At 43.1% G+C, this 9061-nt stretch overlaps 1 protein-coding gene across 3 annotated transcripts; it reads right to left on the bottom strand.

Annotated features, from left to right (window-relative positions):
* Positions 1 to 322: 322 nt before the first annotated feature.
* LOC149751479 (uncharacterized) lies at positions 323 to 3610 on the bottom strand. 3 transcript variants are annotated; one of them, XR_016398252.1, is made up of 6 exons: positions 3275 to 3599; positions 1841 to 2230; positions 1657 to 1749; positions 1324 to 1428; positions 795 to 1228; positions 323 to 650 (listed from the first exon to the last, which is right to left on the bottom strand). XR_016398252.1 is itself a non-coding variant. In XM_089927015.1 (6 exons), exons 2-5 carry the CDS (start codon positions 1967 to 1969, stop codon positions 1158 to 1160), a joined length of 402 nt encoding a protein of 133 aa, XP_089783141.1. In that variant the 5' UTR covers positions 1970 to 2285; positions 3275 to 3610; the 3' UTR covers positions 323 to 650; positions 795 to 1157. The 3 variants fall into 3 exon arrangements, 2 of the variants coding, with proteins under 2 accessions (XP_089783141.1, XP_089783142.1); XM_089927015.1 differs by having other exon boundaries at positions 1320 to 1428; positions 1841 to 2285; positions 3275 to 3610; XM_089927016.1 differs by having other exon boundaries at positions 1841 to 3605.
* Between the last annotated feature and the right edge of the window lie 5451 nt (positions 3611 to 9061).

Below are 9061 nucleotides of genomic sequence, written 5' to 3'. Positions count from 1 at the left end.
CAAAGCAACTTTTCAGCGACCAAATTTGTTGTCGCTAATTCCCACGCCGACCAAATAGTTGGTCGTGGAATGTTTGTCTTCCGCTACCAAAAATATGGTCACTGAATGTCTATCTTCCCCCACCAATAGTTTGGTCGTAGAATGTATTGGAATGCATTGGCAACAAACATTTTTTGGTGGCAGAAAGTATTAACCTGTATTTAATTAATAATTCAAATTATAAGCTTAATATTTATTTTTGGGCTCGTTCCAAATCCTGTACAACCAACACAGCCTATCCATTATCCATATTGCACAATACATTTGCTCATCCAAATAGAAGTATACACAATGTTGGAGAATCCATAATCATTCATTATAAATATCATCATCTATAAGTCTAAAGTCAAGCAAACCTATTAACCATTCATCAAAATGTTTCATCCATACCATATGTTAAGGTGATAATCATCACCAAACACATCAAAATGTAAATTAAAAATCCCAAAATATCTGATCTTGCAATTCATCCAAACAACCATCATGTAGATAAAAATATGAATAAACAAAAAACTGATTTCTGCTTGTAGACAACTCCACCATGATCATCTGAACAAAAGCTATCCATGTACCAAAAACTAGATTCACATGCTCATAACTCCACCATGTATCTGAGAAAGCAAAAAAGAATACACAATCAATAACCACATGTGAAAAATAATAAACTAAAATTCAAGTATAAGTTCACAATGATATTTCACTTAATTTGGTCTAAATCTCTAAATAACCTACGTAATATAAATGAGAATACATACCAACGAGTATTTGTGCCACCAGTTGATGACATGGCCCCATCATGATGGATAGACGACTTATGCGTTTGAGTCTTTTCCTTTAAGAACTCTGTCACCAAACTTGTAAGATGTGCAATTTGCTTCTGTTCTTCCTCTCGCTCTTTCTTTTCCTCCTCACGCTCTCTCCTCTCCTGTTCCAATTGCCTCCGCAGCTCCTCACGCTCCATCTCACGCTCCATCTTCATCTCCTCCATCTCAGCTTTAAGTTTCTGTAACTCCCCAACATGGTCTTGTGACACACGACTAGGTGTGGAAGAAGATGAAGAGGGCTTCGGCCCATCCCCAAATCCAAGAATGTATCTCTTCCTTTTTCCAAGTGCCTGCCTAGACATCTCCTCTGATGTTAATTGCACACCGGATTAGGAAGATTCTTCTCGCAAGCTCAACATCTTTGACTGTCAATGCAAAGGTAACAACAGAATTAAATGTATATATAATCTTGCAAAAGCATAAAGTGATTTAAATTATTATTGAGATTTTAGATACCTACATGTTTCACGGCGCAAATAGGATCAATCCACTCATTGTTCTTCTTGGTATGAGTTTTCTTATAGAATTCTGGAAATTCAAGGTTTTCAGAACCATTAAACTCCGGCTGCAAAGTGTAATTTAGATTAGCATATAGCCACTATATAATAAAAAAACTAGAATAATTGTCAGATCTACTTGCATAAATGATTCCAAAAATATACATGCAGCAAACTAGAATAAAAAATCTACTTGCAGCAAATTATCTATTTTACAATAGCCAAAACTATCCCATAGACTGTTTCACAGGCAATTCACTAAAAATATAGCCAGTACATACTCAAAAATATATTACCTGTATAGTCATTGTTGCAACAAATGACCGAGATCCTGAACAATGATTGTACTCAAGCTTTTTCCTAATCTTTTTGCCAGCTTTTGATCTCACCTTCAAAAAAAATACAAATCAAAAATCTAAAGAAAACATTATGATCAAATATTTTACTTATAAACTCTGAAGCACTAAATATGTAAGTTACCTTGTGTTCTTTGCTTTTCCACACATCGTCAATTAAGTGGCGCCAATCCTCTTGAGTCACATGTTCGTATGGATGACTATAAGGATCCACATGTAAGACGTTCTTAACATGCTTGTAATGCAATTTCATATTGTGCCTTCAATTGCATATTCTCCATGTTGCACCCAAGTCTTGTAAGAAGGCGAGATTCCTTTTAACATTAAATGAATCTTGACAACTTGAATCCTTTGTTTTTTGTCATTCATGCACTCGACACAAGGACACCAAATATCATTTGCTGAGCCTAAATTTGCCACCGCAAATTCAATAAAGGACTTCACCCCTTCTCTATACTCTTTACTCTTCATTCTATTTTTTATTGTCATCCAACTCTTGTCCATTTTGACTGACCTACAAAGTACTTCATCAAGTTAGATTGATTAGTTTATAGATTTATTTTTGTATCCTGCAAAAAAAAGTTGCAGCAGAAAATCAGAGACGGCCCAATACATTTGGAGGCCTAAGACAAATTCAGTGAATGAGACATTTCTTTTTTTTTTATTATTATAATAATACTAAATTTTAATAAGTACAAAATAGTTAAAAAATGATATGAAAATAGATAGCTGTCAAGTATACTATTTCAACAAAGATGCATGAATCTAACAAAGATAAAAAAGCCTCTTCAGTTTAATATAATTCTTGAATAGGAGCATGAAAATATATTTAGTTTAAAAAAAATTCCATCTCCCATCTCCCCTTCGATACCACGGCAACCATTCAACCCAAATAGAAATGGGAAGAAAAAATTAAAAAAATCTCCACCCTCTCCAATCCCCCTATCTTTCTTCCCGATGGCCCAGCTGGATCGGAGTAACGTGAGGGAAGGAAAACCAAGACCAAAACATCCTCTGTTTCTCTCCACCCAAAACAAAACCACCGTCCCCAAATCCCTCCTCGCTCTCTCTCCCTGCCGGCCTAGGAAAAGGACCTAGCCCCAAATCTCCTCCCCGGTGGCGGCGGCGGCGGCGAAGGAGGAGAAGCCTTCCGCGGTGGATGCGGCGGCGGCGAAGGAGGAGAAGCCCTCGTCGGTTTCTTCTTCTCTCGCCTCGCCTCCAAATTCCCCGGTGGCGGCGGCGGCGGCGAAGGAGGAGAACCCCCGAGGACCCCCGGCCACCGCTCCCTCTCCCTCTCCCTCTCCCTCCCGGCCTCTGCAAAATAAAAGGGTTTCTTCTTCTCCCGGCTCGCCTCCACTGGTTCCCGACGACCCCCGACGACCCCCGGCCACCTCTCCCTCTCCCTCTCCCTCCCGGCCTCTGTTTCTCTCCCAGCTTATCAATCCTCTCCCGGCTGGCCTCCTAATTTCCCGACGACCTCCGGCCACCTCTCCCTCTCCCTCTCCCTCTCCCTCTCCCTCCCGGCCTCTGCTAAATTAAAATCGAGAAGAGAACGTACCTTGGGACGCCGACGCCGAAGGGATGACCGAACGGGCGAACCGGCGAACGGGCGATGCCGACGTGCAGACGTGCGGGTGAAGGCAGGGTGAAGGCGGGGTGAAGGCGACGTGCGGGTGAAAAGGAGAAGAATAGGGAATTAGGTTTTTTTTTATTTGGTTTCCCTGCATTCATACTTTTCGCGACTAAATTGGTTTAGTCGCTACATATGAACCTTTAGGAACCAAAATTTAGTCGCTAAAACTTTTACCTCCAGCCCGCGCGAAATACTGGACTCGCGCCAACTTGATTTTGATTTTCTACGATCAAATATGCATTTAATTGATGTAAAACAATCATTCAGTAACTAAAAAGGATGCAAGCAAATTTATTTCGGAGCGAATTTTCGATCCTGCCCGTAGGATGTCCAAAAATTCTATATATTTTTAAGCGAATTTTCGTTCCTGCCACGTCCTCATGTCGCGTATCCTGTCGATCCATATATTTATTTGATAAGGAGTCAAGCATCGAGCTCGAGCTTTTAAAATTATATTATAATAATAAAAAAAAAAGAATTTAAGTATGAAGAAAAGTTGTGGGATTGAGATTTAGCCGAAGAGACAAGAATATGCATGCCTAAGTGAATTAAGATGTCAAATGGCACCGTTTGAAAATAAGTAGTTTTTTCTTTTTTTGAACTTAGAAATTAGCATTTTACAGGGGCTAGCACAACATCGTTAGTTTTACCTCCAGCCCGCGCGAAATATTGGACTCGTGCCAACTTAGTATTGCTTTTCCGCGACTAAATATGCATTTCGTCGGTGTAGGATATTTATTCCGTCACTAACAAGGATGTTAGTCGCCGATAGCCTTCTTTTCCGTGACCAAACGTTAGTCGCCCAAAGTTTTACCGCCACCCGCCAACTTGGTTTTGCTTTTCCGCGACCAAATATGCAGTTCATCGGTGTAGGATAATTATTCCGTAACTAACAAGGATGGTGGTCGCAGATAGCCTTATTATCCGCGACGAAACGTTAGTCGCCAAACGTTTACCTCCACCCCGCCAACTTGGTTTTGCTTTTCCGCGACCAAATATCCATTTCGTCGGTGTAGGATAACCATTCAGTAACTAATAAGGATGTTGGTCGCAAATAGCCTTATTTGCCGCGACCACGATTCATGTAGTCGCCGAAAGTGGTCGCTGAAAGTGTATTTTCTTGTAGTGACATGTTTGGTGGGACTTTTTAATATCTTTGATCACATCATATTCTGAGATCATGAAATTTTCTGAGGGATCATTTCTGACGTCACACATGCTCTGAGGCAAAATTGGTATTGGAATAAACCTTTTCCGGTCTCAAGGGATGGTAACAAGGTCCCAGTCAAACTTTTCTACCGCTTGCCCGCTCCTCTACACGTGGACCGCTGCTTGCCAGGCGTCGATAAGCTTTCCACCCTTGGGCTGACATGGTTTCATTATGCTTGTTTTGTTCACGCTAACTTCTTTCTTCGTGAAGTGAGTCACGCCTCAAACCCATCATCCGGGTCCGGCACGTGACCGGCCGCATGAGCCCTAGAGCAGTGCCCTAAAGATCATGCAAGGCCTAAGATAAACAATAATTCAATAAATCCACAACTAATAAATTAATTCAAATTGACAAATTCGACATGTCCAAATAAACAATCGGTTCAATTACAAGATTTTCAAATGTTCATCAATAAAAGATAAGCTGCTTCTATCTATCTAGCAATCTGACTCCAGATCGATCTCACTTCTTGTCCCACCTGACAGATCCTACGAATCCAGTGCCTCTGAAAAAAATGTAAGTGTAGTATGAGCTTTTCCAGCCCAGTAAGAATCCCAACAGCCACACACAATAATAATAATAAATAATCAAAGCATCAAAATAAATGTCATTTCATCATTTCAAAGGCTCAACAAACAACAAATATATATAACCATTTCATATTCATAAATCCTTTTTCACATTATGTGATCAATTTCCGTATTACTCTGATTCCCAAGTTTTCAGATTTTTCACTTCTGGCTTTGGACTAACCAAGTTCATGACCCAGTCCAAGACTGCACAAATCCCACGCATAAGCTCGTGGCAGCTATCTCACGCGTAGGCCCGTGGAGGCTATCCGACGCATAAGCTCGTAGAGGCTATCCCACGCGTAAGCCCGTGGAGGCTATCCTACGCATAAGCTCGTAGAGGCTATCCCACGCATAAGCTCGTGGCGGCTATCCTACGCATAAGCTCGTAGAGGCTATCTCATGACAAGGTTAGTCCAACCCATTTTACATGTCTAGTTTATATGTTTTAACCATATTTCACACTCATCACATATTTTCACATATTCTCAAAAATATGATAATTCTTCCCAATTTAATTATTCCAATATTTCATAATAAACAAAATGCACACCTCATATGTGTCATACAAGCTCATAAAATTAATATCAACATATTGATAAAATATATCCAACGATAAATCCAATATATGCATAAATAAAAGTGCTCAGATGTAGGGATTCTTACAGGAATTGCAGACTGACTCAAACACAGATCTAAATCACAACCTACGCGCTGGGGTGCTGAGTTTCCTGATCAAAATCTCCTGGCACCGCTGACTCTTTCCCTACAACATCAATTATAAATCACGAACTAAATTATTTAATATTAAAATATTCTGAACCATAACTTACATATACTTTGGGGCCCATTACCAGGTCCCCAATTATCTCAACCCCTCCAGATTTAGGGGCAGTCGGGGAGGCCCGACTCCCCACCTTGTACCACTGGCCTGTGCTGTTGCCAACCATGGCTGCCGCCATGCCGGCGATTGTGGTCTCGGTGAAAAGAACAAAAGGAGGGTGAATGAGAGAGAAGGGAAGAAGACCCTTCTCTCTTCACGGATGGGAGTACATCTCCCCTTCCCCATTTCTTGGCCCAAGGGCAGCAGTCGCCACCTGCCCAACCCTCAGCCACCACTGGTCGGACCGTCGCCGGCCGCTACTGTTGCTGTCACCGGCGATGGTGGCCGACCAAGAGAGGGAGAGAAGAAAAAGTTCTCCTTCTTCTTCTTCTTCCCCCAAAACCGACACTGTCCCCTCCCCCTTCCTCCATTTCTTCCACGGAAAGGCCACCGTGATGGTGGCTCAGCTTCCCCCCCCACCCGACGGCAGTCACGGTGGCCCACGCCGCCGCCGTCGTCGTCACCGGTGGCCAACCGACGGGGGAAAGAGGAGGAGAGGACGGGATCACGAGGAAGAAGGCCTCGGATCCGCCATCTCCCATCTCCAACTAAAGCCCTAGAACCCAACTCCGGCCATCGCATACCTCGACCAACCCCACCGCCATGAATCCCAGCCAACCCGGCGGCCGGCGGCCGGCGGCAAGATCCAAAAAGAGAAGCCAAAACAGGGTACCCATGTTTCGGATCCTTCTCTGACGATCTCACCGGCCAAATCTTCACCCATGCCGCCCCAAATCCATGAAATAAAACACAAAGGACCATGCTTACCTCGGTCCGGTGGGGGTGCTCCGGCGGCCTTTCCGGCGACGAAATCGGAGAGAAAACTCGGATTTTCACGCACGGGTCCAAGATCACTTCACCGATTTGTGGGGATCTTCTTGAAGGGAGGAAAAGTTTTTCGGCTTCCTCCACGGCCGGCCGGTTCTCGGCTCCGGCGCTGGATCTCCTCCGGCGATCAACCCTAGCGCCGCCACCCCCCTTCACCCTTCTTCTTCCAAGATCGTGCCCAGGGCACGATCGTAATAAGGGGGATGGGCCCGGTCTTTTCGGGCCGGCCCGTCCACCCTTTCCTTCTTTTTTGGGTTTTTACATTCCCCCTCCTAAAAAAAATTTCGTCCGCGAAATTAACGTACCTGGAATACCAAAGAGCTGAGGGTGTTTGGCTTTTATTTTTTCTTCGAGCTCCCAAGTGGCCTCTCTTTCGGAGTGGTTGCTCCATTGCATCTTTACATAAGGAATGGTCCGACTTCGCAATACTTGATCCTTTCTATCCACAATCCGTACCGGGTACTCTTCATAAGTTAGATCCTTCTGCAGACTTATAGGCTCAAAATCTACCACATGGTTCGGGTCCGGAATATATTTCCTTAGCATTGAAACATGAAATACATTATGCACACTTGATAAAACTAGTGGTAGAGCCAAACGATATGCCACTTCTCCAACTCTGTCCAGGATCTCGAACGGACCAACATATCTAGGGCTCAATTTGCCACGAATCCCGAACCTCATCACACCTTTAGTAGGAGATATTTTCAAGAAAACATGATCACCAATCTGGAACTCTAGTTCTCTTCTCCTATTGTCAGCATAACTCTTTTGTCTACTCTGAGCTATAAGGAGCCGTTCTCTGATCACCTGTATCTTATCCACAGTTTGTTGTACTATCTCTGGACCCAATACTTTTCTTTCTCCCACATCATCCCAACAAATTGGAGATCGGCATTTCCTGCCATACAATGCCTCAAAAGGAGCAATCTGAATGCTGGCCTGATAACTGTTGTTGTAGGCAAACTCAACCAGCGACAAATGACTATCCCATGCACCACCCAAATCCATGACACAAGCCTTTAACATATCCTCCAAGATCTGAATAGTGCGCTCCGACTGTCCTTCAATTTGTGGATGAAAAGCTGTACTGAAGTCCAGTCTTGTACCAAGAGCTTTATGAAGGCTCTTCCAAAACTGTGACACAAATCTAGTATCTATGTCCGACACAATTAAAACCGGAATCCCGTGCAGCCTCACAATTTGCTCTATGTACAAACTTGCCAATTTCTCCAGAGGAAAGCCAACTCTAAACGGCAAGAAATGTGCTGACTTGGTCAGTCGGTCAACAATTACCCAAACTGCATCATTACCCCGAGGGGTCTTAGGCAAGGCAGTCACAAAATCCATGGTGATATGCTCCCACTTCCACTGAGGAATAAGAAGAGACTGTAATGGTCCAGCAGGCCTCTGATGCTCAGCTTTCACTTGCTGACACACTAAGCACTGTACAACATACTGAGCTATATCTCGCTTCATGCCACTCCACCAAAAATTTTTCTTCAAGTCTCGGTACATTTTAGTACCTCCTGGGTGCACTGTATAAGCTGAGTTATGGGCCTCATCAAGAATCTCTTTCTTCATTTCTAGTACTTTTGGCACACATACCATGTTCCCGAATCTTAAAGAGCCATCTTCATGCACTCGGAATTCTGACTGCACACCTGACTCTACTGTTTCTCTGATCTTCTGTAACTCTGGATCCTCTCTATGAGACATCTTGATCTTTTCAATTAGAGTAGGCTGCACTGTGAGGGTAGCCAAATGTAACTTAGGATCATGTAGCCGTATCTCAATCCCTGATCTCTCCAAATCTAATAAAATATGCTTCTGTGTAGTGATTAATGCTGCCAGCCCACTTAAGAATTTTCTGCTCAAAGCATCAGCCACTACATTTGCTTTCCCCGGATGGTAACTGATAGCAGGTCATAATCCTTCAGTAGTTCTAGCCATCTTCTTTGCCTCAAATTCAGCTCCTTCTGTGTGAAGATATACTTCAAACTCTTATGATCTGTGAAAACCTTACAGTGTTCTCCATACAAGTAATGCCTCCATATCTTCAGAGCAAAAACTACCGCTGCCAACTCCAAATCATGTGTAGGATAATTCTGTTCATATGACTTTAACTGTCTAGAGGCATAAGCTATTACCTTCCCATTCTGCATCAGAACACACCCAAGTCCTTTACGAGATGCATTACTGTAGATGGTGAAGCCTTCTGT

The sequence above is a fragment of the Phoenix dactylifera genome, chromosome 13, assembly GCF_051530095.1.
Source record: "Phoenix dactylifera cultivar Ajwa chromosome 13, Ajwa_hap1_PhDact_Kaust_v1.1, whole genome shotgun sequence".
Taxonomy (NCBI): Eukaryota; Viridiplantae; Streptophyta; class Magnoliopsida; order Arecales; family Arecaceae; genus Phoenix; species Phoenix dactylifera.
This window is presented reverse-complemented; position numbering and strand designations above follow the sequence as displayed.

What these genes read in the sequence shown, in the direction of transcription:
- LOC149751479 (XM_089927015.1), bottom strand. Translation starts at nt 1,969, where the DNA reads ATGAAATTGCATTACAAGCATGTTAAGAACGTCTTACATGTGGATCCT. An exon ending in GGAAAAGCAAAGAACACAAG is followed by an intron (nt 1,750 to 1,840) that starts GTAACTTACATA and finishes TTTTTTTTGAAG; the next exon opens with GTGAGATCAAAAGCTGGCAA. An exon ending in TTGCGCCGTGAAACATGTAG is followed by an intron (nt 1,229 to 1,319) that starts GTATCTAAAATC and finishes TTGCATTGACAG; the next exon opens with TCAAAGATGTTGAGCTTGCG.